At 42.2% G+C, this 27397-nt stretch overlaps 2 protein-coding genes across 5 annotated transcripts in view; both read left to right on the top strand.

Annotated features, from left to right (window-relative positions):
- LOC113149624 (nesprin-1-like) overlaps positions 1–2717 on the top strand; it is a 35998-nt gene extending 33281 nt beyond the window's left edge. Inside the window, 3 exon segments of the mRNA XM_026341833.1 lie at positions 473–782; positions 907–1071; positions 2349–2717. Of these exon segments, the coding sequence (XP_026197618.1) occupies positions 473–782; positions 907–1071; positions 2349–2717 (844 nt within the window).
- Positions 2718–3570: 853 nt separating this feature from the next.
- Positions 3571–27397, top strand: part of syne1a (spectrin repeat containing, nuclear envelope 1a) — a 63990-nt gene continuing 40163 nt past the window's right edge. For 3 of the 4 annotated variants that reach the window (XM_026341660.1, XM_026341659.1, XM_026341657.1), the window contains exons 1-25: positions 3572–3964; positions 4193–4329; positions 6605–6782; positions 8966–9148; positions 9566–9709; positions 11061–11216; positions 12173–12337; positions 12413–12585; positions 12779–12932; positions 13076–13219; positions 13513–13677; positions 13884–14201; positions 14815–14970; positions 17094–17264; positions 20644–20970; positions 21109–21261; positions 21400–21567; positions 22096–22272; positions 23440–23586; positions 23689–23814; positions 23919–24095; positions 24217–24482; positions 24646–24802; positions 24916–25314; positions 25500–27104. In XM_026341660.1, coding sequence (XP_026197445.1) covers positions 4226–4329; positions 6605–6782; positions 8966–9148; positions 9566–9709; positions 11061–11216; positions 12173–12337; positions 12413–12585; positions 12779–12932; positions 13076–13219; positions 13513–13677; positions 13884–14201; positions 14815–14970; positions 17094–17264; positions 20644–20970; positions 21109–21261; positions 21400–21567; positions 22096–22272; positions 23440–23586; positions 23689–23814; positions 23919–24095; positions 24217–24482; positions 24646–24802; positions 24916–25314; positions 25500–27104 — 5913 coding nt within the window. In that variant the 5' untranslated portion in view covers positions 3572–3964; positions 4193–4225. Of the gene's footprint in view, positions 3965–4192; positions 4330–6604; positions 6783–8965; positions 9149–9565; positions 9710–11060; positions 11217–12172; positions 12338–12412; positions 12586–12778; positions 12933–13075; positions 13220–13512; positions 13678–13883; positions 14202–14814; positions 14971–17093; positions 17265–20643; positions 20971–21108; positions 21262–21399; positions 21568–22095; positions 22273–23439; positions 23587–23688; positions 23815–23918; positions 24096–24216; positions 24483–24645; positions 24803–24915; positions 25315–25499; positions 27105–27397 lie in introns of all 4 variants that reach the window. The other variant, XM_026341658.1, reaches the window with a different exon arrangement.

Below are 27397 nucleotides of genomic sequence, written 5' to 3'. Positions count from 1 at the left end.
CATGACAGTATGCATATATGTCATTGTGTGTGTGTGTGTGTGTGTGTGTGTGAGAGAGAGAGAGAGAGCAATTATGGCCCCTCCTAGAAAAAATTGATCTCATTAGGGACTAAATGGCTGATGCCAAACAGTGGGTCACACATGGGGTGTGTTTGTATTTTAACAGGAATGGGATAACAGGAGGCGAGGGGTAGCAGGTGACATGGTGGTGCATGTGTGGATGGATATTGCTGTTATTTGTATATGTGGGGGTGACAGATGGCAAGAAAACATGGGTGTGTATCTGTGTCCTCGTGTTAGAACCTTATGATAAATGAGGATAAAGGCACAAATGTGGTATTATTTTGAAATCATCATACCATGAATCTGAAGAAAACTCTGCATCTGTATTGAGGATTGTAGTATGAGGTTGTTGAAAATGTATATTTTGTGTAAATGGTGAAAGACCAACAAAGATCTGTCTGTCCTTCAGTCGATTGGAGTGGACAGTGTCACAGTGGGGAGGATACCTTGAGAGTGCTGCCCAACTGCGGTGCTGGATGGAGGCTGTAGAGCGGGAAGTGTGTGCTCCTCTCACTCCGCAATCTGGGCCCAGAGAGAAGGCCTCCCAGTTAGAGAGACTTAGAGCCCTGCTGGCTGATCTGGAAGACCACCAGGTGGCACTGTCCAGCCTAGAAGAAAAAGCCAGAGAACTTTTCAAGAAGACTGGTGATTCCAGCTTCAACCATGGTGCTCGCACACAGCTGCAGGCACAGTTTGATGACCTCACAGCCTTGGTGGAGGTACAGAACATGTTATTTTGCCCTTTAGTATCAATAGTAAAGAAAGTTGAACCTCTTCTAGCCTGCGTAAACATAATATTATCATCTACCAGAGAATGAAGACGTTTTTGTCTTGACTCTGTAGGAGAGAGTACATCTGGCTCAGACTGTGGTGTTGGAACATCAGGAATATCTGGAGGCTGTCAGGGAGCTCACTGACTGGCTGATGACTGCAGGGGAAGAACTGCAACACTGGTCTGATACATCAGGGGACTCTGCCTCCATCAAAACGAAGCTGTCAGAAGTGAGGGTAAGGACATGTGTGTGTCATGTGCAAACATAAAATATCTTTGTTTTCTAAACATGTGTGGAGAAACCTGAAGCTCCAGAGGATCTGCCAGAAAGAATGGCATAAGCTGTCCAAATCCGGGGAATCATATTTTGTATGCAGTAATAGTATTTACATTTTGTCTTTCATTAATTTAGCAGCTCTCCTTGCAGCCCAAACAGTATTTGTTTACTGACCCTTCTGAAGGCACTAATCAGGTGTTTATTGAAGTAGTAGTAGTAATTACCGGTAATGTCTGAATATTAATTTACCACATTATACCTTAGTGTGTCAGAATAATAATTTCAACCCACACTGAATATAAAAGTAGATTAAAAGTGTAACAGCAATATTTCCCTGAAGTGTGTGTGCGAGTGTGCGAGTGTGTGAGAAACTACACCCACTTTAAAGGTTTAGTTCGTGTTATCTGTTGCTAAGGCAACTGATTGCTAAATAACCTGAGCCTATCTAATCTTAATGGACTCCTGCCATGTCGAAGGGCAAACTACATAGGGAATTGGAAGTGGTTCTCAGTTTGTTCCCATTACACCGCCAAATATTTCAGCCTCTCCTGGCACATCTTACTGCCAATACGTTTGCCAATTGCCATATAAAAAAGGTAAAAGAGAGAAGTGGAAATAATTTGCTTAAGCTTTCCACTAATAATTCAGCATCTAATTCTACAGAGGGAGAAAGTATTGATTTGCATTTAAATTTCACATATGGGTCCTAATTATCATATTACAAATGTGTATTTGTAGAGCTGTGCTGTGAAGGAGGAAATATATGTTGTATACAAGCTCTACGAGCATTTTCAGTGTATGTTTACAAGGTTAATGTTCATATCGCTCTATTCACACACACCAAAATGATCAGATGTGATTTTTTTTTATCTTTTTAATCCTTCTCTCATCTCACTGCTATTGCATTACAGTCGAGCGTTTGCTTTTCACACCCTCTGCTTTCCCGCACAGGCTGAGTATTGGAGGCAGAGGGGGATGGAGATAGAGGATAAAATAACTAATAGTGAGAGAATATAGAGATATAAAATGCAAATGCAAGTTATTAGAGTTACTGTCAAAAAGACAGAATCAAAGGCTTTAAGATAAAAATAGAAAGTCACGGAGCAAGAGACATATGAGAAAAAGACTCTGTAGGCAGCTCTAAATAGAATCAACTGCAAATCCGGAGGTTGAGGTTTCCGTAGCCACAGTTTCCGTAGCAACTTTGTATCCTATCTTTCCTTCGTATCTCTTCAGGAGCGGGTAGAGTGTTGGTTGCTTGAGGGCCGAGAGCACCTCAGCCGAGTGCGTCGAACCGCAGCTACCACGGCAGAGCACACGGCGGCAGGAGGCTGCGAGGCCATGGACCGACAGCTGGGGGCGCTGTCTCAGGCACTGGAGCAGTGGGAGGGGGCTGCTCTGAGGGCCAGAGATGGTCTGGAGGGGGCCCTGGCTGCTGCTCTAGCTTCAGAAGAAGAATATGAGCGTCTGACTGCACAGCTGGAGGATGAGTTAAAAGAGCTGGACGGGCGACTGAGGAGGTGGAGCCAGCAGTTGATTAAAGCTGAAGGACTGAGCAACGGCGAGGAAGCAGTGGCGGGATGGCAGCTGGCTAAGGTACCATAGCATGGGATTTAAATGAGTGGCATCATCATGTCTAAATTAGTCATTGTTTATCTGTTCACAATAGTTTATTTAAAAAATAATAAATGACAAAACAGGATTTGAGTCTGCAAATAAAGCTGACAGGAGCTACCGTGCAGGACTGTACTGTGTTAATTTTAGAGAAGGTGATTAGCATTGTTTAACGCCCCCCACCACCACACACACACAGACACACACACACACACATTGTGCAGACATACATCCGCTGCATTCAGCTATGCTTCCTCTGTCAGTAATTATCCATTCTATTTGTAAATCCTAGAAACAGATTAGTTTGTAAATCAGCTTTACTGGGATGACGAAGGACTGACAGCTACAATCCCATCAAGTTTTCCTCGTTTTCTGCTCATTCATTCTTCCCCTTCTGCCCCCCCCCACCCCTCCTCATTTATTTTTTTGCTATTATTTTCCACTATCTCTCCTTCACAAACATTCCCTTGTTTTTCCCTAACCCCCCTTTTTGCTGTCTGACTTGTTTGAACTGAAGTCTATAGTGATGTCTTTCTCAGCTCTCAGGGTTGTTTCTTGTTCATCACCTCCCCTGCTGCTCTGTTTCGAACCTCTACAGGATGTTTACTGTGTGACAATTTCTGTGTATTAGCAAGGCCATGCCATAATGTACACCCGCATACTCCTCCGCAGGCTTCTTCGGCCATGCCATTCTCCAGTTTTCCTCAATTTGGGGCTGTCGGAGAGCAGAGGAGGAGTCATCCCCCTCCTCTGCTTCTCTCTCTCCTCCTCCAGCCTGTTTCCTGCGTCCAGCCTTGTTTTCGTTACATGCTCGTTTGTGTGCGCTAGAACCAATCCTGCATCTGTGAGGGCTGTCAGCTGAATTCCAGCGGGAGAGGGCGTGAGAGAGTGTGAAGGAGGAAAACTGTGTAAGGGGGAATAAGTGAAGGAGTGGGAGGAGGGAAGAGAAAGTAGTAGAACGGTAAGAGGAGAAAGGAAAGAAGGCAGAGAAGAGAGCAACGAGTCCACAAGAACAGAGAGAGAGAGAGAGAGAGGGAGGGAGGGTTGTTTATTGAGCATACGTCAGAAAGCGAGCGAGCAAGTGAGCGAGTCCGAGAGCTTACATATTTCATGGGACAGGATTTCATGACTGTGTGAGTGCAGAATGTGAAGCATGCTGAGGAGAGCGGGAGAACGTTATCCATAGCTCCTTCCTGACACACTCCGAAGAACAGAAATGCTATTGTACAAGCACCACTGTGAGTATGTGTTGGAGCGCGTGTGCGTGTGTGTGTGTGTGTGAACACGAGAAGAGCGAAAAGGACTGAACCAGGGTGTGAATAGGAATGTAAGTGCACTTATTGAAAGGTGTCATGCAGATCCAGTGGGTGCTCGCTTCACCCTGACACATACACAAACAAACACACACACGCACACGTACAGTAGAAGCACACAGAGACAGCTGGTGTCTGTTTTGTGTCGTTTAGGATATATTGGAGGGCTTGCAGAGCGCTGAGCCGATGGCAGAGAAGCTGAAAGGCCAACTGAACGACCTAGTGCGATACTCCAGAGACTTGGGCTCACAGTCAGACCGGGTCACTGCACTTATCAAACAGCACAACAGGTAAGAAAAGTCTTTCTGCTTTGTTGAACAGTGAATGGCTGATGGTAGCTGTGTGTGTGTGTGTGTGTTTTTATTATGTGGGTTTGAAATGAATGAAACAGATTTATTGGCTAAGGATGGAAATAACCTCTGTATCATGTTAGCGTTTTGGGGTACAACTAATATTTAAATCTTTTGGATCAAGCTGTGATTATGAACCAACAAAATAACAAAGTAATTATTATTTTTTAAATACATACAACATTTTGTCTTGTATAATGCATGCAATACGTGTAATAAAGATTTCAACTATGTTCTTCAGCCTAGTTTTTGTCAGTGCAGAAAGTGTCATGTGCATAACGATGTATATAATCAGACCATTCATTCATTCATTCCATAACACAGCCACTGAATTCAAGATCCACAACAAGTGGAAGGGCAGAACAGGGTTTGTGCTCAGTTTTACGATCCCATTTGTGTTTTTGTGTGCATCATCTATATCAGAGTTGTGACGTGTGTCAGCCAGATGAAGGTGAAAGGTGAAAGAGAGCACCAGAGCCACCAGTTGCTAAGTGACACCTTCTCCTCACCTGTGCATGTTCGCTGCCTTTGTTTGTGTCGTCCTCCAGTTTAATTTTATGCAGGGCTGAGTGTGATTTAAGAACAGTCAGACATATTCATACCTTTTTTTTTCTACAGTAATACAATGCATGCCTTCATCTATTCACTAAGCTCTAATTGTCTGCTGCTTTTGAGCCCACAAGTGAGTCTGTGTTTATTTAGTGCTTGCTTGTGAACACACCATGGAATTTATTTTCAAAAGAGCAACAGCGCATACAAAAGAACAACATGCACATAACCATACATATTCAACACATGCATACACAAGTATGAATTTCTACAGTAGAATAAATTATCTGCTTCATTTGCATGAAGGTAATGTTAACATTTTGAGATATTCACTAAGCACTGCGACTAACACCAACCTGAGTGAGGTCAACTTGTTGGAGATGTTTTGCAGGGTAATTGGCTTTGGCTGCTGATTGGCAAAAACACCACCCTTCCTCATTCATTTGGCTTTTTAGTTTCTAATAGACTTGGCCTGTGTGCTTTTAGCACCTGCCCTGCATTAAGCACTGTGAAAAGAAGAGCCAAAAGAGAGAGACAGTGAAAAAGGAGTCAGAAGAGAAGAGACAGGGAAGGCAGTAACCCCCCCCCCCCCCGCCGCCTCTTTATAGCATATGCCAGATTTTGTCTGTCACAGCAGAAAAAAGTGCTTCTCCTTCTACACCTCTGCTATCCCCACTGTGTTACCCTTTCATGCCCTCATGGCATCATTAAAACTCAAGGGTATTTTTGTGTATGTATCTGTGTGTTGAGGTGTGCTACAGTAGGAGGGCGTGTGTGTGTGTGTTTTTGTTTTTTCATGTCTCCCTTTAGACAGTAACTCTTGCTTAAACAGCTGCACACCTTGTATCCCTCCTGTCATCCTTTCCATTGCTTCCTCCACTCCCCACTCCTTCTTTTAACCTTCACCCACTGACCAACATGTAATAAACCCAATGTCTCTTTTTTTGGGATCCTACATCTTCCTCATTAAATTTTATGCACGTTATGTTATTTTGTTTATGATTTGTATTGTTTGTAAAGTTAAGCATGTCCAGTGAAATCAAATAACAAACCTGTGAATTCTCATTTGTGAACAACTGAAAGGGTGTGTGTGTGTTTCCCTCTCAAATCTAAATGTCAGTGTCTCCCTTCTGTCGATCATGTGCCTACACTCTCACCTCTCCCTGACATACTGTATCCCAGCCATAATACTTCCATCTCACCCTTATCTCACTGGATCAACCCGTCATCCCTCGTTCTCTCCGTCTTGTCACCCCTGTGAACTCTCACCCCACTCATATGTTGCCTCTCAACCCCCTACTACACTGTACCCCTTGTCACCATCCCCCACTCTCCCTCTTTGCCCTGACATTCATTCCTTCCAGTTCACCCACTTTGCCATTTCTCCACCTGGCTTTTTTCTCACACGTGCTCATCTTCCTCACTCCTCCTCCTCTGTAATTTAAGGACTATGTGTGCAGTATCTGAGCATCTGCTTATGGATCCTCTTTGTTTTGACAAGCACATGGGCAGTAGACGGCAAACATTCCTTGTGGATATAACCCCTCTCTTTATTTGTTCACTGAATCCCCTGTTAATGTCATTGGTTCTCAGTGGCAATGGATTTGAGAACAACTTGCTAAAGTCGTTTTTTTTGTTTTTGTTTTTGTTTTTTTGTGTTCCTCAGTCTCAGTCTTCGTGCATCCAGAGAGTGTCAAAACAAGGAACGCTTGTTGGAGCAGAGGCTCCGTGCAGCCCTGAGAGATTTCCAGCAGTGGTTGGTCAACGCCAAAATCAGTACCGCCAAATGCTTTGATGTGCCACAGAGTGTTGCCGAGGCTTCCACTGCTCTGCAGAGGATCCAAGTAAGACAAATCATTTGCACAGCTCTTATTTACAGTGGACACAAATAGAAAGTGTTAATATATTTTGAATACATTATTGACACAAATGGTTGGGAATGTGTAAATTTTGCCGTGGTGTTTTTGCATTACTCATTGCAGGTATAATTTGAAAATGTGATTATTCTGTTCAGTTCAGTTCTATTGCTGAACTTCTGATTCTCTTTATTTCTGCTGGAAATAAAATAAAATGCATTACCTCCTGTGCACTAGAGAGTTTTCCCAGGACGGACGTACTAGAGACAGGACAGAAAAAATATAGATTTAATCACATTTTTGTTGTATTATTCAGGGACAGAAAGTAATAAAATTTATGTTTATTTGGAAATGTCCCTGAGTATTGCTTTAATCCAGCTTTTTTGAAGGAAAGACTAAAATTTTAATAACTTTCTTTATGCTACAGTTGGTTGCTGGAGGTGGATAAATAATAAATCTGATGATAAGTCATGTCTGAGACCCCCCACACAGTCTTTTTACTATTTGCCATTAGCCAGTAAGTAGCTGTATGTTTTATTTTTGCCTTTTTTATCTTTGTGTCCTTAAAGTCCTTTTTACGGTTTACTACATTTAAGTTTTTGGGAATTCATTTGGCAAACTAAGCAAAGACTAGTACTACAAAGGAAGCTAAAAGTGAAATGATGTAATAGATGAAGAATCAATCTGCTTTGCAAGAGGAGATTGCTCATGGGGATGTCTGTATTGACATGCCCACTGTTGAGTGGGCATGGTGGGCTTATTGGAGTGGTGGGACCTGCTGTAAGCTGAAATTGGGTACATAGCCAAGAGGGATAAGAGAGGGCTCCACAGCAGGGTCTCTCTGTCATTGTCTTCAAAATATCTGTGCGTGTTGCTCTTTCCAAGAAGTGTTTGTGTCCATCTCTGAGAAGCTGGCAGGTGTAACAGTCTGGCGGCCTCTTTAGAGCACCCCAGGGCCCTGGCTAAGAGTCAGGTGCTTGTCAGTTAAGGTAGATGTCCCCACATCCCTGCACCATACAGTTAATTACTTCTCAGGCACCTGACCACATCTACCACTACATTTCCACAGAGGAATGGTGGTGTAATTACTTTGAGCTGAGCTTTAATTCGAACACGGTGAATCAACACTTCCCACATTTTACAGTGTGTTTTGGTAGTACACATGGTAGTACACATTGTAGTACACATGGTAATACTATTGATGTATTTAGTCAACAGTCACATGGCTGCAGAAAAGAGCCAGTTCACAATGTCAGCAGGACATTGAGAGATAATTCTGAGAGGATGCCAAAGAAGAGAAGCACTGTGCAGGGTTTTATGTCTGCTTTTCCGTAAGTAGTTTTTTTTATATGATAAAGTGTATTTAAGTGGAGGAGAGAGAAATGCAGAGGAGGTCATGCTTTATTTATTAATGACTTGGTGAGGAATGTGGAACAATGTTTCCACATGGCTGACCTCCAGTAGGGCTGGTGTGGGAGGGGCACGGGCATACATTGTGTCTCTTAATTGGTGGTATAAAGTTACACTGACAGGGGAAGAATGGTAGAAAGCGTGAAAAAGGACAGTGAATGAACACAGAAGAGAGAAAAGAAAGAGAGATGAGAGTTAAACGGAGTAAGTCATCTGCTTGCGTGTGTTTTGTGTGTGACTGTATTAAATTTGTGTGTGTGTGAGGAGACTGGAGCTGTAGTGTGTCTAAGTGATGTGCTGACTGCACAGATGGTGGAGTGGTCCCTGCTGCGCTACTGTCATCGACTGAGATCTGAGGGAGGGGTGCGTGTGTGTGTACATTTTCTGTGGGCGGGTATGGAGGAGCTATGTTCAAACCAACACACTTCAGGCTCACTGACTTTCCTTACCTTTAATTGCCTTCCTGGGTTAGGCTCATCCTTCTGCCCACACATATACTGTAGTAATGGCTTGCTCTAATTACTGCTTTTGACAATGTAATATAAGATTCTATATAAAAAAAGAAATCCTGGTTGCGGGGGCACATTCATACAGTATCAGTTACCCATCAGCCACTGCATCAGAATTGGAAGACAAAAAGAAGTTCAAGGTTGTCATTCATTTCATTTTCTCTTTTCCTGGTCACTTTCACACCCTCACCCCTTTGTGTGTTTCTTTTAAATAGTCAGAGGTTCTTTGTCTTTGTCTGTGTATCCCCACAGGAGTTCTTGAGTGACAGGGAGCATGGCCAGGCCAGGCTGAGTACAGTAGGGGCCAGTGGGGAGCTTCTCATGGCTGTGGTGTCCAAAGACAGAGTGGAGGGAATCAAGAGCAAGGTGGAAAACGCAAGAGAGGACTGGAAGAGCCTGATGAATAACCTGCAGATGAGGGAGGATGCCCTCAAGGTTGTCTCAAATTTGTTTATGTTTGTATGCTGCTCTCTTGGACGAGCTCTAGCCTGAAGGAAATTTGAATAATTTGCACTATATGATTAAATAAAGTATTTTAAAGTAAATTAAAATTGATGCAGACTTAATATTTAATAACTTGTGTTATGTGAATTATACCTCTTTTAACACTGTTTATATACACCTGTCCTTATGGTTTAAAGACTGAATTGGTTTGATTTATTGCAAGTACTTGAAAGAATGAGCTGTATGAATTTAAAATGCATCTTTTATCTGATGAGTATAATGAATAAATAATTTCGAGTAGAGTATTAGATTAGAGATTAGAGAATAGAGTATTAAATTACTCAGATTATATAATGAACCATTATTTGGTTTGTGCAGCTTTTATAGTTATATATTTTATTTTTCCAGAACTTGCAGTCCCAGATGACAGAGTTTGAAGCCAGTGCAGAGCCTCTGCAGGACTGGCTGAACAACACAGAAGTCAGAGTTCAGGAGAGTAGCGCTCGGCTACATGACCTTCCAGCTAAGAAAGAGGAGCTCAGCAAACTACAGGTGTTACACCGGGAACTAGTCTGTGTAGTCTTGTTAACCACTGAATTTGTGATTCTTTACCGTATCCCTCACTGTTAAATGATGCTACTCCTAGAATTGCTTTGCTATTCATCAGGCCATCTGTTATTTTAAAGCCACTTCTGAAGATCTACATTCTGCCCAAAATTAGGATGCTTAATGCATCCTGTAGGATCCATTTTCTGTCACATTGCATTAAGTCATACTGAGCATACATTTTAATTTTCCCTGCTCAGCTGCTCTCATTGACATTCTTTCATTTCCCTTCTGTTACTAAAGTAAACCCAGGTATTACTCTGCAAATTGAATATTAAGTACATTTTCCAAGGACACTAAATTGTCATAGCCCTCCATCAGATATGGATCCCTCAAGTGCAATCTAAAATCAGCTGGGGAAAGAGAAGGACCTAATTACATTTGTCGAGCACCGCTGGATCAAAATAGAGCTATGTCTTGGCACAATAGTCAGAGGAAAAGTCCAGAAATCTAATTAATTCTCCTTCTGTCACAGCTGAAGCATTGCGTGGCTAAAAGGCCCTTTTCAGGATGTGATAACAGCCTCTGCCATGTCTGGCAGAGACAAAAAAGGTAGAGAGGCACGCAACGTTAAAAAGATAAAACTGACAAAAGAGAAAAAATATATCAGGCCATCTCAAAGCTCTTCCCTTATCATTGTTGCTATTTTTGTATTTACTCTGTCGCCTGCCGTAGCACTTCTCCTCGTCGCCTTTTGTCTGGCCCTGCAAGCAATTACATTTCTTCCCCCACCACCTGAAGTACAATACAATATGTGCAAGGCTTTAGTGTCTGAACCTGTGTTGGCAAAATCCTCTTTATCATTTCACATATACACCCCAACCTTTGCAGTATTTTATCAGACTTGTCTCCTCTCACTGTTTTGTGCTGTGGCGTTTAAGTGAATAACCGTATTTCTATTTAAAAGCAAACATCAAGAAAAATACTGCTGATGCTGTTGTTTTTTTGTGATGTTCTCTCTACCCGCCCTTATTCATGTGTTGTGATGTGCTCTTGTTGTCCTGTCTGTTATTGTGACATGTTAACCCATCCGTGTATCCCTCTTCTGTGTCTCTCCATCTGAATTTCTGTCTCCCCTTTCATAAAAAACAACATATTTTTTGTCATTTACTTTTCCACTTGACTCAAAATGTCGTGGTACTGACTGACAATCATTCTCTTCAATATGCTCCTTTTCTTCTATCACTTTTCACCCTACACTCCCAAATTGGGCTCACCTTTGTCTACATACCATTGCTCCTTCATCTCTATTTTCTTCATTTCCATCTGCTCCCCCTCCTGTTTCCTACTGCCCCAGTTTATACTGGAGGAAATGGCCAGTCGGGAGCAAGAACTTTGCAGACTGAAGGAAAGAGCTCATTGTCTCTGGGAGGGACAAGCAGCCGGCAAGGGCTTTGTCCATCGTGTATCCCAGCTGTCAGCACAGTACCTAGCCCTCAGCAACTTAACCAAGGTAAAACTGCTCCCATGTTGTAACCTATTACCCCCCTCTTCTTCTCCACTTGTCTGTGCTTCTGTCTGAGATTTGCTGCAGCATGCTGAAATGTCATGCTCGATTCAGGTACTGTTTGAGGTAAAAGCTAAAGAGTATTCTGTCCTGTTCTTGTTGTTTCCCACTGTTCTGTGTTAGTTGCTGTGTCATGCAATTTTCCCTAGTCGCACATCAGTCATGGTTGCTGTAATCAGTTTGCCTCAGGGGAAAGTATTGTGCTCAAGAAAGTCTCTGTATCCAGAGCAATTTACCTGAGTGCAGTAATCTATCTTTTACCTCCAAAAGGTCCTCGCAGCTGCAGCCTCATCAACATAAAAAAGGCCAAGGTTGTGTAGCCTATCCTTATTCTCTGAAGCATCTGAAAAATGCCAGCACTGAAATGTGTCAGTGCTGAAGAATCTGAACTCCTTTGAAACTCTGATTATACTGGTCACACTCATGTGATTAATTTTGTACAGCGTACAAACAAAACTCTACACTGGCCGCACATCACCATTCGTGTACCTCAGGACAATGAAAGTGCCCCAGTGATGATGAATGGGATTTATTTACTTTACTGGCTAGCTATTTTTAGGTCCTCTTCCCAACCAGCCATGGAAACAGGAATGAAACCATTTGAAATTGCCACTTGTAGATTGTTATTGTGCCTTTCATCACTCTACAGCTACACATATATTTAAGATGTACAACTGATGTCTACAGACAAAGACATTGTGTTTGTGCTGTAGTGTGCGGGTGGGAGAGTCTCGGGAGACGTCTGTCAAGAAAAACAAAGACAGAAATTTCCAATACAGACAGAACAATGTGCAGACACTGTTATGCACAAGAAAGAAACGTGTTCTTAATTTTCAGCTCTCTGCTAACCTGTTTCTGAGAACAATTATTGAGACTTGAAGGCTGTGCTCTGATCTTTAAAGGACAAGGCCTCCAGGATCGAGCGTATTGTTGGGGAACACCGCCTCTTCTCTCAGGGTCTCAAAGAACTCCAGGACTGGGTGTGTGAAGCTCAGAGGGTTCTTAACACCTGCATCTCCATCACCGCTGACAAGGGCGTGTTGGAAGAGCGGATGTTGCATCTGGAAGTAAGGCGGGACAAGAAAGGGTGTAGGATCCCCAAATGGTGTAGAAATCAAATTAACAACATCTATGTTTTCTAGGCCTTACTAGCTGCTCGTCAGGAGAGGGAGATCCAGCTAAAGATGTTGCTGACGCGGGGAGAAGCAGTCCAGAGAAACACTTCAGCCGAGGGCGTCCCAGTTATTCGCAAACAGATCCAGGACCTCAAGGACTCATGGGACTACCTGCTTTCTGCCTCCATTCAGTGCAAAAGGTTGTGATTGTGAATCAATCAATCAGCGTCAGCGGTTAAATGGGACTGGGAACTGTCTAGTTTCACTTGATGGATTTCAGTTAACTTAGAGGTTAAAGGAGCAATTGCATTTAAATGTCTAGGGTGTGTGTGTGTTTTGATTTATGTCCTGTTTGTTGCTCGTGTGTTAATGTCATTATGTTGATTGGCACAGTCAATTGGAGGGGGCTCTGTCGCAGTGGACCAGCTATCAGGAGGACGTGGGTCAGTTTGTGCTGTGGATGGACCGAGTTGAAGAAACACTTAGCTGTTCAGACAGGCAGTACTCTGAGATGAGAGACAAGACGGCTAACCTGGGAAAGACCAAGGTACTTTTAGTTCATGATTCTTAAGATTTGTGACTCTTTATATCTAATACCTCACTTTAGTGAGCAGTTCCTTACATGTATACCCCAAAGCCTCTCAGCGGAGAAAGATAAGCTACAATAAGCGTATTCTTTCTTTATTCTAGCTTCTCTATGAAGAAGTACTGAGTCACAGCAGTCCTCTGGAGACCATTTCCACAAAGGGTTCCAGTATGGCTGAGCACTACACTACCCAGCAGGAGGTACAACAGCTGCAGTGTAGATACAACACTGTCAAGGAAAAGGCCAAGGTACTAACCCACAACATAGGATTTTGTTTTTTTCCCTCCGCAGGCATTTGAATAATAAATGATGTTTTGCAAATGCCTCTCTCAGCACTTGCCTATTGTTCAATAAATGTCAATTATAATAAATTATGGTAAATTATATTATTATTATTAGTAGTATAGCCTGTATTTTTAAAGATCTCACACATTATTCTGCTTCATAGATGTGAAAGGTCACAGTCATTAAGTTGTGTAGTAAAAATAACCTGTAATGCTGTAGCTTTTTTTATTGATGTGCCCAACCTGTTGTTCTGCAGAATGCAGTCAGCAAGGCCAAGGGATTGGTCCTGGTTCATCAGGAGTATCAAAGGGCATTACATGTGTTTGAGGACTGGCTGGAGCAGGAACAGGCTACTCTGGCCTCCTTGTCCCATCCAGAGGGAAACGTGGAGACATTGGAAAAGACTTTGCAACAGCTGCAGGTAATAATCCTGTGGAGTTTGTGAATAATCCACATTTCACGACAAAATCTATTTATTTGCATTTGTACGGACACAAGATTCAATATGCCTAACTCAAGGGTAAAACTGATTGAGTTTTTTTAAAGGTTTTCGACCTTTTAGCAACAGATTTACCTTAAACTCTACACTCACTGTTTCTTTCCTCTTTCTTTTTATTTTCCTCATAGCTGCTGCAGGAACGCTGCTCAAATGGCCAGTCTCTGCTGTCCTCTGTGCTGACCAGCAGAGAGAGAGTAATCCCTTGGGGTATACCTCAAATCGAAGACCGAACCCTGGACACCGCTCAGCGAGAGTGGGGGCTCTATCAAGGTCGCCTACAGGAGACTCAGGCCCAACTTAACTCCACACTGACCAAACTGAAGCAGATGGGCCAACGGTTCCTGAGTCTGGCTCAGTGGCTGGAGGAGATGGAAAGGGTGGCAACCATCAGACGACATCGCAAGTCCGACAGAGTCACCAAAGAGACTCAGCTGAAAAAACTCCAGGTCAGAGAGAGTCATGGTTTCTGCTAAAGGCCTTTTAATACCATATAAACCATATAAAACGAGCACAACTAATGTATGTGGTACAGGTAACTTGATACTTACTCTAGTGCATAGTCTTACTAAGAAAAGGAACAACCATATTTTCCAAGACACTAATCTTTTCCTTTAACAACTAACATTACTATTTATTGTGTTGTGCAGACCACAAAGTTTTTACCTGAATTCCAGTAGATTTAAATCAGTCTTATCGTACAGTAAACACTTGTTGCTGTCTCCAATACAGATTTCTTTTTTCGCCGAGTCACGTCACTGCAGTTCTCAAAACAGTGCAGTCACTTACTCAACACTCAACCGCAACCACAATCCAAGCTAAAAAAAAAATTCTGTCTTTTCCTAAATTTAGAGATGTGCACACACACATACATGCACACGCAGTCTTTAGCCTCATATGTTTCCATTTGTCATTTCATGTCTTTTGATATTTTTCTTCTCTAGTGTTTAACATTTATGAAGCTTTGTCTCTCTCGTTGAATCATGGTGTAATTTTGATTGGATTTAACATAAACATATTAATTCATTAATTAATTCATCTCTAAATGTCTTTTGTGAACAGGGGTGCCTTGAGGCAGTGTTTGCAAGGCAGGGAGAAGTCGATGGCCTCTCCTCTCTGGCCCAGGAGGTTCTGGAGGAAACCTACATCAGTAGCCATGTTAGCGTTACTGCCACCCAGCTCAGTGCCCGCTACCACTCCCTGCTGCTGAACATCCAGGTTAGGCGCTATCGAATGCAATTCATTATTTCTGAACTGAACTACTCTTAGTTCCAAATGTTAAGTTGTGTGAAATAATGCAGTTTCTGGTGGCATATGGTGTGTAGAGGCCATAACTACACATATTGTTACATTTGTTCTTTGTAATATCAATGCTAAAAATCTTATTTGTATTACATTCAAGTTAAACAATACCTTAGGTGGCCAGGAAGAACTACTTAAAACACTACTGGGGAAGTACAATACTGGATTTCCTGCCTGCCAAAATTTTTCTCCTGACATTGCTAGATAAACAAAAAATAAACAGGTTTTCTTCTAGATTTAGTTATATGCTTTTTTAATACTACTAAAATACTGGCCAATATATGAAATTATGTTGGAATGTTTTAGAATGAAATAATTTCTTAATTATTATTTAAATTTAAACAATGATTCAATTATTTATATGTATTTTTTAGTTCTTTCCAGCAGTATTTAACAGTCATTTCTAATATTATGTTTATATTTGTTAAAATGAGTAGATAGATGCAAACTACCAACATCCTGCTGTAGTCAGCAGCAGCCCTAGTTATAGTTGTGCTAGATGATGCTGACTGAAACTATAAAATAACTGATAACCCCTCTCCGTCTTGTCCCACTTTTAATTTATATGTTAGTAACACTCGCCACAATTGTATAAAGGAACATTTTTATTATTAATTAAAAAAATTATTTTATGGTTTTTAGCCATGTAATATTAAACACTTTTTAGAATTTAGAAAGAGTTACAAATTAAATTTACAAGTCACACGTTCATTCATCTTTAAGAAAACTATATTCAGTGATTTCTAAGTACCTGTTTAAGGAAGAAACCCTAGTGAGCTGTCTGAAGGTTAAAACACGTGTATTCGACTCTCTCAATCAAAGATGAAGAAAATGTGAAAATTTGGGTCTCTGCCCACAGTGGGCTTTTCACACATGGTTATCCTCTCTCACCATGGCATTTGCTCCAGTGAGAGTTTAGACTTTGTTTCTGCAACACCCCACTGAAGTAGCTTTGAGCGTTTTGCTTGTGAGCCCAGCCTGTGTTGCTCTGTACACTCAGATCCAGCCTCTCTATTTGTCTGCTCCTCTGGGGGGGACTAAAGGAAAATCAATGGGGCTCCTCCGGTCTGGGTCTAAGGCTATAATTAAATGCTACAGAAGGCAATCTCACACCCAGCACCAGGAGTTGAAAAGCTTTGCGTGCACTACATTGATTTTTACACCTTCAGTAACACATCTGAGTGTGTGTGTGTGTGTGTACGTACATGTGTGTCTCCCTGTCACTCCCTCTCTTTGTTATGCCCACACCCCTTCCTTCCCCACTCAAAATTAACTCAAGCATGCATATACTTACAGTCATACCAACACATGCATGCAGACACATAACATGCCTCTAAAACCATGGATGCCTGTAATTATGCTGTGTGAAGTGGGGGCCATATGGGCGTGAGGTGGGAAGCTGTTACCTCTGTCTAGTCAGAAAAGGTGTGCACTCAGCACTATCAGCTAATTGGAGCTTCTCGCCACAGGATTTGCAAGTTGAGTGAATAATGTGTCAAACCTGCAAGAAACCCTCTTCATCCGCTTGGTGCTATTGACTCAGTCTCTCAGTCAAGTGGATAATGTGTCAAAAACATAAAACCCCTCTCCACCTTGTTTTGAAGCTATTGACATTCAGCAGATGAAAGAGTAGAGGGGAAAAAGGATATTTTCTGTTTTGATCGCTGATCAGAGAAGTTTTGGTCCATGGTGGCCAGCGCTAGACTGCTGGGGCACATCTCCCCTTTTCCAAAGAAAGACGTACACACCATGTTTCCTGAATATTCCCCAGACCGAGAGTCTTAGCAACAGTTTTAACTTCAGAAACAAAAATCAGATGGTGTTTGTTGCTATAGGTTTTTTTGCTCCTACATTCATATGATATGGTAGAACTAACATTCAATTAAAATAAAAATATGAATATTGTCTGTTTATTAAATATCATATACAGTCACCTGTATCAAACACATTTTAAATTTAATAGTACAGAGTTGTTTTAGTGTGATATGATTGGTTTATTGCTGTTTGGTTGTATTAAAACCTTATATGTCATATTTCAGGACACCATCAAGCAGCTGCAGGAGGAGTTGAAGACTATTGAAGAGGCTGAAAAGCTCTGCACGTCCTTCACCGAGTGGCTCAACTCGACTCAGAAAAGCTTCACACTGTTGACTGATTGCTCTGAACCTCTGGACCGGGTCGCCATGGAGAAGAAGATGAAAAAACTAGAGGTATTGATCTATTTACCTTAATTCCCCTTGTAGTTACTAATGTGGTTAGGCGCTTTAATTTTTACAGTCACAGTTCTGAACCTCCACTTTTCCCTGAGACATTTGGATACAAGGTGCAGCATGCTGCTTAATTCATCTCCCTGAATGGGTTGTAATAAATCAGCACAGACGTTGGAAATTACCATGGGAAACTGATGAGTTAGCAAGACTTCAGTTTATTTGAGCACAGACTTATCTGAGTCCAATATACAAGCCAGCAAAAATGTCCTTTTGCAGCCTATGTAGATCTCTGCCAAGCAACATACGGTACCTGCTGGTAGAATCAAGTGTACAGATTTCTTTGGCAGCTGTAAATGCTTGGTCAGTAAAATATGCATGAACTAGGTATAAGGCTAGCAAAGAATTCAGGCTACCTAGAATATTTGGATCGGGCCGGTGACTAAAAGAAACTCAATGTATTGGCATAAACAGTTTCTTTTTGTCAAATAGGCTTTTGAGGGCAGTGCTGAAACATGCCCACGCTGCAATATGACCACCATTGTTTGCTTGGAATAGTTCATACTGAGTGTGTAGAGGACTGGATGAGAATGTGTGTATCGATTGGCTCTTTATGAAGACAAAACGGGTGCTGGTTTAAAGAAAGCATGGTAGCAGGGAAAGACCCCCCACTGTGAAGCAGAGGATGAATAAGTGCCGGTGTCAGGAGCCTGCTGGCACAGATACTGTAATTGATGCAGTTCCCTTACTGCTTCACAACACACACTCACACACACAGTGCTTATTTCTTATCACAAGAACCATCTAAAGAACTGACTAACAAGCTGTAGCAAACTCTCAAACTTGTGAATCCTCAAGTGATTGCACACATTTTTCAAGTTCAATTATTTACGTATCACTACATCTCGGTTCTCTTCCCAAACACATCCAGAAATGCATCCACAGATACGCAGACATTTACAATACATCATCTGGTGTGGGCTTTGCAGTAATCCCCGCCTAGGATCGATGCTCTGTCTCTGCTTAGGGACTGAAGACATGCTGTCACCACATGTGTCCTTCCAACACAGATAACACATAAATGCTCCATCACACATTCATTCTCCTGTAGTGAGTGAGTTACAAAGCGTTTCAAAGATTATTATGCATTGACCCAAAGAGAAGTCGTCAATTGCTGTGTCAAGGGTAATTAGTTTAATTTGGACTTTATTTGATACTGAGTATTAACTGAAGGAACATGAAGTATACAGTAGTGCATCAGCTAGGAATATGCTGTGACTTATTAAATATATTTAGATATTTGTACATTGGTTTATTTCACATGCTCCAAAAAGCATCATCCACCTACTGGCTCTAGCAAAAGTTATGTAAACTGGTCAAAATTGATGGTTTCTTATTTGTTATCTGAATAAATACTTTATTCATTAAAAAAATGTCTGCCTGTTATGAATACAATACTCTTTATCGCTGTAGTTTTGCTGCAGTCCGTGCATTCAAAGGAGAAACAGAAACAGTGATAGCAGAGCTAATAAACTGCTCATAGACCAGCTATATCTCTGGTAGTAGTTCATTTGAGATAACATTAGATAAGATAGCACTTTATTGATCCCACCAGGGGAAAATCAAGCAACAGAACCAATTTGACAGGTGCCTTTTAAGATGAGTAATCAGGCAGATCAGTCTGCAGTTATCTAGGTCACTTAAGTTTGCTGGTAGCGATGGAGACTGAGACGTCCAATGGCAACAGGGTTTTGCTCATCTATTTTACTGGAGAGACATCAGCTCAGAGTTTTCCTACTGTTTCTCCCCATCTCCGCACCTCCACCTCCTCAGCTCCTGGTGGCTGTCATGTCTCTTGGAGGATTTCTCCAGGGAGCAGGCCTGAGTTTTGTTCCAGGGTAATGGCTAATAGTAGGTGTTGCCATGTGTAAAAAAAAAAAGCTATGGTAACATGCGTCTTCTTATATGGTCACCAAAATTCCTCACAAAAAGCATTTTAAAAATAACAGCAGAATTTATTGATGTATATGGTTGTCTATGTGCTATGTTAGATGTAATACAATTCATAATGGAGCCTGAGAACTGATGCAGAATAAGAAACTTAATTGGGAGTGCTCATCATTTACAGTGGGTGCACAGGACACTTGACATGGATAATAAGGGTTCACATGGTATAAAACAGAATAAAAGCCTTACTGCATTCAGGGTCTCATATGTAACATTCACCAGACTTTACTGGTTGTACTATTTTTGGTTTCATGATACAAAGCAAGATCCCAGCCAGTTTAGAAGATAAAACTGAGGAAGTTATCTTAATGCAAATTAAATGCATTGTTAGTCTTGATGGAATAATGAGTTGCTGAATTAAATTGTGAGCAGATTTTTTTATGCAAAACTCAAGATATTACAGAGATCTGAATGGTTCCTCAAATAGTCTTTAATCTAAAATACACAAGGTGATGTGTGCACAAATCTGATTTTGGAAAACAGTTTATTTTAAGTTTCAATTAATCATGTAGACAACTGAAGCAGCTGCTATGAGGTATACCCATAAGAGCACATGAACTGAATCTGCTTCTAATGGGAGTTGCTTGCTTTAGCTCACATGTTAACCACACAGAATCATATGAAATTAATATATATTGAGTGTTTCCTGTTGAGGTGATAAGTCAGGAACATCAGGATTGTTACCAGCGCCTGGAGCTTCATATTAAGCTGCAAACACGGGCAACGTGTGCAGGCAGACACATGGCTTGTTATTATCAACAGAAGTAGCTGGACATCAGGGGTTGTTTCAGTGTGAAGCTACTGTCTACTCAAGCAATAATAGACTGATGATAAAAGCTAGATGGCGTCCCATGGAGTGTAGGTCTGTGTGTGTGTGTGTGTGTGTGTGTGTGTGCACGTGTGTGGTGTGGTTGCCCTGGAAACCCCCGCAGCTACTGCTGCCTGTTAAGGATACTTATAATTGGGTCCTCCTTTCATATTATTCACCGTGGTTCCTCGACACCATGACCTCCCGGTCCTCCCCACATCTCACCATGCAGGTGTCAGCCTACCTGATGGGTTCAAAGCCTTTCAAACACACTGCCAGGCTGGCTGGGTGATTGGGGCAGAGCTATAGGAGAAGGACAAAGAAATCAGTGATTTTGTGCTTGGATGTTAACCTCAAAGTCAAGGCAACGATGGCAGGAGGATTTTCTTATCCTTGAGCAAACAGTATGTGGTACAATTTAAATACAGCGTTAACGAAAAGAAATCTTTTAGCGCTTTTCTCAACTTCACCAGTGTTTTGGCTGAAGGTCATTTAGTATGAAGTAAAAGTGATAAAACTGTAGCAGGACCTTTGCTGATTTGTATTTCTGTTTTCTCGTTCACCCAGACTCTCCAGTCTGAGCTCCAACACGGTCACTGTTTCCTGAAATCCCTCAGGGAGCGGGCAGAGCAGACAGCAGGCTTCCTGGATGAGGCCGGAGCTGAGAGCTTAGGGGGGGAGGTGGAGGCTCGTCTTGCACAGCTGGAGGAGCTTGCAGGTGGGCTGAGACAGGAGCACAGCTTTCTTGAGCGAGCATTACTTTTAGCTAAGGAATTCCAGGACCGGTTCAAGGCTCAAGCCCAGTGGTTGGTAGAGACCCGCGCTTTGCTCAACACCCCAGTGGAGCTCAAGGCTGAATTGTACCAACGAAGAGCACAGCTGGCAAAGTATAAGGTAAAGCAGTAATTATGTAATTTGTGTTTTTTTATTAATTGGTGTATTTAAATATAAATACACTAATTTATATATTCTGTGGTTGTCTCTGCTCTATATTGAAGGATAAGGATGCATATTCTTTCTTTGTGTATGCAGGCTCTGTTGCAGATGGTTCAGTCCCACGATGGAGCCGTCAGGTCTGTGATGGAGAAGGGAGATGCTCTGCTGGCTTCTGTCCACTATCCCTCTATCAGAGACAAAATTAGCAGACTACAAAGAGACTACTCAGAACTTTGTAAAACAGCCATGGTGAGAACATGTGCTCAAATTACAGGTTATACAGAGAGGAAATCATAAATGCTTATGTGCAGGAGACTTTTAAGTCAGTGTCTATCTGTTTCATAGGGTTACTGTAATCAGTATAATCTTTTTGCCCATATGATCCAGGCTCATGTGGAGAATCTGGAAACCCAGGTGAAGGAACAGGAAGCTTACCACAAGGAACTCCAGGAAGTGGAGCGCTGGCTGCTCCAGATGTCTAGCAGGATGGTGACTCCTGATCCCACTGTGGGCGGCAGCCTGGAAGCTGCCACTCAGCAGCTGGCCAGGCATAAGGTGACCAATCACATTACTTCATTCTCTGGCATAGTTTGTGGCATATGATACAGCTCGAGTAACAAGCTGTAATTAGAAAGCAAAATTTCAACCTTATGTCTACTTCGATTGCCAAAGAAATTCTAGCGTTAATTATCTGTGAATAAGTATTTGAGGACTAAACCTTTCTAAACTTTTGACTAAACTAAACTAAACCTTTAAGGTGAGTTAGGCAGGTTTCTGTGCATGTCTGTTGTAACAAAATTGCTAAAGATCTTCATGTAGCTATTTTTAATGTTTTGCTCAATAATCACATTTAAATTAAGTTTCTTGATAGTATATGTTTAAGTTTATAGCTTTCTTTACTATAACAAAGTTATAGCTACATTAATGTAATAAAACTCATAAAGAAACTCTGCAAATTGAATCTTTTTTTGTCTGTCTCAAACACAGTGCGTGGTATCAGTCAGTATCTATCTATATACAGTCTATCATCTCTGGGGCTTCTTGCTAACTTGTTCCTTCTTGGCTTTTTTTCTTCCTCCATAGGCTATCATGGAGGAAATAGCAGGCTTTGAAGACCGCTTGGCAGGCCTGAAAGAGCGAGGAGACCACCTGGTACAAGGCTGCAGTGACCGCATGCAGAGCAGACTGAGGCAGCAGGTCCAGGCTCACCAGCAAGGCACCAGAGACAGCTACTCTGCCATCTGTAGCACAGCGCAAAGAGTGAGTGAGGAAGAGGAGAAGGAAAGAGGGAGGGAGGAGGGATGGTATGCTGTGAAAAACATTTACTGTACTGTATATGAAGTAGTGAAATTGTCCTTCCACATTTATAAGGCATTGAGGATATAAGGTTTGGATACGCACTCATTTGCACATGCATTCATGGATGTGCATGTGACCACACATGTGTACAAGGGCACACACCTGCACACACATTTGTGGTGTTAATATTCCATTGCATAGGCATCCCCTTAATCCTAAGCCATTCTGACACTTCAAGCCTTCTCTCCAGACAGCCCTTTGCTGCCAGTATAGAGGGCACAACCAATTAAAGCTGCCAAAGTGAAGCTCACTAGCAGCCACACCAGACCAGCCAAAATCACTAACTCAATCTCCCCATATTAATCTCCGCATATCCCCTGTCAACTTCACTTTTTCATGCCTGAGCCAAAAACGGTCACATGCCACTCACTGTTCAGTATATCTGGCAAGCCCACTAATCCAGCGTCACTCTGTCATTTTGGCAACTTCTGCTCTGCCATCATAGCTCACCTCCCTAGACACCACCACCTCCACCACCACTTGCACATCCAATCTGGCATTGTGTGATCCAGCCACACTTTACCACTACACTGCTGGCTTCTCTACAACTGCGCCTCCAGTATAACAGTGGCTGCCAACTGTGTCCCAGCACAACACAGCTCTAATATCCTGCTTGCCACTTGCCACCACGCCACCCCTCTAGCCTTTGCCAAATTTACTTGGCATTTTGCCAATACATACCCCCCACTTCTCCCATCTTTCAGACTCTCATATTAATACTGTCAGTCAGATCTTGCTGTTTCACTCTCCCCTGGAGGTCATGGACGCCTCCACATTTAACACCTGCCAATTACAAAACTCCATAACCGCCTGCTTGTTTGGGTTATATCATGTGTGTCTTTGCGTCTGGCTCTGTCATTTTGCTGTACACTGTACTTTTACTATTTCTTTCATTATTTGTATTTTTATGTTTCTTATGGTAGAAAACATTTTGTCCTCACTTCAGGTTCTTTGTTGACTTGTTGAGTTTCAGGTCTTTTCAATATCATTTTTGGATGGGTTAAGTTTGACTATAAGGTAGTTTATTGTTCAATACAGCACCTAGATTTATCCATTCCGGTCTTACAGGTGTATCAGAGTCTGGACCATGAGTTACAGAGATACGTGAGTCTGCAAGACACACTGCAGCAATGCCAGACCTGGCTGACATCTGTTTCAAAAGAACCAGAGCCTCCTGCACATCCTCCTCTTAGCCTGGAGGAGGCGCTACAACAGGTCAGTAAGCTTGTATTTTTGAATATGTGTATTGTTGCAGATTGTCATGAAGGGATGATATGATCAGTCAATAATAATCCAAAACCATTAATCCTTTGGCAGGTGAAGCAGGAGCGGGCACTCCAGGAACAGGCCAGCACTTACCTGCATCTTGTGTGCTCAGCGTGTGACCTGTCAGAGCCGAGAGTCAGGGAGACAGCAGCAGCCATTCAGCAGGTTAAACTGCAGGTCAGTTAACTTTAACAAGTCTTTAAACATTAGACAATTTTAAAAAGTTTTGAAGTAGGAAATTGATTTAAAATGAATTGGCACCACTGTGTTTTTGTGTCTAGAAAGAGGAGCGTATGCTACTTTGTGAAGAGGTAGTAGACAGCTGGAGGGATGTTGAGGAGCAAAAGGCTGATTTAGAGCTCCAGCTAAGAGAAACAGAGCAGCAACTTCAGAACCTCATTAGAAGACCTGGCGAGCTGGAGCCCAAGATTGCACAAAACCAGCTGGACAAGGCACAGGTTGGTTTGGGATACTGTATATGCCAAAAATAAGTGACTTTGATTTATTCTGTGACAACATAGAAGACGTCATTGTTAAATAATGACATAATCATTGTCATGAATGTTATCTTTCCTGCAGGAATTCCTTCAGCAGATCAGGGAACGACAGTCTGAGGTAACCCATTTGATTGAAGCCACTGGTAGACTGACAGATGGACAGGTCTGTCCTGTCGTGGAGGAGATTAGGAGACTCAGGAGAAGCTGGATGGAGATGGGCCAGCGAGCTGAAGAACTGGAGGCCCAGCGGGGGGAGGACATGCAGCGCAGTGTGGAGTATCAGGAGAGTGTTGTCGCTGTGGAGGAACTCTTCCACCAAGTATCCAGGGAATGGGACTACCTTGCTAGGTATTAATCTTTTCTGTGTAGGTGTGATGTTTAACATTTTTAAAACATACTGTACATTTCAAAGTAAATGTGTGTATGTTTATATATCAAGACAAAATCTGGTATTTTAATAACTGCATTTACCAGATGTCCTTGAAACGCTGTCTGTGTCTACTTACTGTAGGGCTGACACAGAAAGTACAAGTGAGCATCTAGAGGCTCTAAGAAAGCTGTCAAGTGACCTGGAAGAACAAAGAGCAACTCTAGAAGACCTCAGGGACCAGAGACAAGCTATCATGTCTCGACTTAGCCTGCTAGACAAAGAGCTGGTCAAGCAACAGGTGAAGCTTCATTCTCATAGTTCTTGAGCAGCTTTTTAACATTTGGAAATGTCTAGTAATGCAGAGTCTTAAGCACTGGGTCCAGTTTCATGCTGTGTTCTGCTTTTGACTAGGTGGTTCACCTGGAGCAACGCTGGCTGCAGCTTGAAACCCTGATTCAGCAGAAGATCCAGGACTCTGCACAGACACTGGAGAATCTAGCGCGGGTCGAAACGCAGCTGAGGGAAGCCCGTGAGTGGGTTGAGGAGCAGCGGCCTGCGCTTACCTCTGCACTGAAAACCAGCCCACCCCCTGATCTGGCTCAGAGTTTCCTGTTCGACCACCTGAGCGTGTGTGTTGAACTGGAGGCCCGTCAGCAGCTGCTCAGTCAGGCAGTGAGAGATGCCCAAGCTGTTGCTTCCAGGTTGGGGCTGAGTGAGAAGAGATGTCTACAGGAGCTTGTTGAACAGGCCCAGGCTGAGGTGGATGCTCTGGGAGCCCGTGTAGCCCAAAGGAGGAAGTACCTCAGTAAGGTAAACAACTGGAGTTTTTAATCTGATACAAGGAAATGTTAATGTCCTAAAGCACATGATAAGGAGATTAAAGGATTTGTATGATCAAAGTGTGGAAATGTGTAAAATAAAGCATGTTGTTGATAATAGGGTACATCAGTCTAAACTTTGTAGACAATTTGTAATTTTTAATTCTTCCTATGTAGGCTTTCACAGAGCGGACACAGTTTCTGCAAGGCCTGGGGAGGGCATTGTCCTGGGTACAGCAACAGGAAAGGAAAGCTTTGATAGATGACCACATAGCACTTCTTCCTGAGGACCTGGCCAAACAAGTTGCTACATGTCGAGGGGCCCAGAGCAGCTTACGAGCTTACCAGAGGGAGCTGGCATCCCTCTGGGTACAAGGGCGGGAGCTAGAGAGAGATGCTTCTGACAAAGAAAGAGCAGAAACCTTGGCAAAACTTGAGGAGCTACAGGCACTGTTTGAAACTGCTCTTCAGAGGACCACTCAGCGTCTCACAGACTTGGAGAAAGCCTTGACCTCCAGGAAGTACTTTAAGGTTGACCTGGACAAGACCTGCCACTGGTTAAGACGAGCAGATGCCATCACCTTCCTAGAAAACAATTTAAGCAACGTTGACGATACCTCCGAGTTGCAAACACAGCTGTCTAACTTTCAAAATGTCCTAGAACAAGCTTCAGAGTATGAGAACATCCTCCTTATTGTTCAAAGAATAGGCCAGGAGATCCTCCCTACTCTGAATGAGATCGACCATTGCTACCTAGACGAGAGGCTTAATGCTTTGCCTCAGCAGTACAATGCCATCCTAGCTCTAGCCAAAGAGAAAAAAGACAGAGTCCATCAAATGATCTTGGAGAGAAAGGAGTTCAGCACTTTCTTTGATATTACTCGTAATGCACTGGAGGAGCTTCAAGAGCAGTTTGACAATCTGGAGAAGCAGACTATCAGTATTAAAGAGGAAGATGTTGTTCACCTAATAAGTGAACACAGAAGTATTAATGAAAGTTTATTCCACATTAGTCCGGCTGTGAGAGAACTTCATGGGAAAAATGAGGGGTTTCTTAGTAGAGGTCTGCAATACAGAGCTGAGGAGACACAACAAGTGGTCAGACTCTACAACACGCTGAAGAAAAGAAATGATGAGAAAATAAAATACTTAGATGATTCTTTAAAAACACTCGTAGAGCATAACAGAGTATCAACAAAGTTGGACTTGGAATTAAAGTGTGTTAAAGACAATCTGGTCCAACTTAAGTCAGACAGAAGGGTAGACACCGTAGATACAATCTCAAGTCTTTATTCAATGTTGGAAAATCTGGAGGTTTTGAGCTCTCAGATGACCAAATGTAACAATCAAACTAAAGACCTCTGTCTGAAGTTTGATTCGGCTGCTTTTCAGGAAACCACCTTGCAGCTGGAATCGTTGCAGTCTTTACAGTCTGAAGTCAAGTGTTTCGTTAAAGAAAGTGAAACAGATGTTACAAAGAATGAAGATCTCACAAGAGAGACTGAAAAAGTCTTGGAACGGCTGAGGGCTATCAAGGACAATTTGGAAGACCCCTTGTCCCTTTCGGAGGTCACAACTGAGAGAGTATATGAGGAAGTGTGCAAACTGAAAATCATGGAGGAGAAAGTGAAAAGTATTTTGAGGATCTCAGAAGCCTTGAGCAGCACAGAAAAGCAAAGATTTTATAGTAGAAAGGAAACTGTTCCAGCCTATGTTGAAGATGAACTACAGGAGCTGGAAAAGCTTGGAGCTGAAATTCAGAGAGGAATTACTGAAAAACAGGTATGTCTCTATTTTATTTAGAAAATAAAGGGTACTGTCATGAGGGACATTTTAATCCTGCCTCAGTCAAGTTCACATCCTCAATGAATTTGGAATCTGATCAATTATTCATAAACCTATTGAATATTATTTTCCAACTCCTGCTGTTTGCCTATTCTATCAATATTAATAGGCCAAGGAAACTTAAAACATTTAAAAGATCATTCAGGAGAATCCATAAACTTAGAATAAGCACTTATGTTGTTATTAATTTATAACTGCTGTGGGGCTGTAATGTGTAAATTTTACATTTC

The sequence above is a fragment of the Anabas testudineus genome, chromosome 24 (assembly GCF_900324465.2).
Source record: "Anabas testudineus chromosome 24, fAnaTes1.2, whole genome shotgun sequence".
NCBI lineage: Eukaryota > Metazoa > Chordata > Actinopteri > Anabantiformes > Anabantidae > Anabas > Anabas testudineus.
This window is presented reverse-complemented; position numbering and strand designations above follow the sequence as displayed.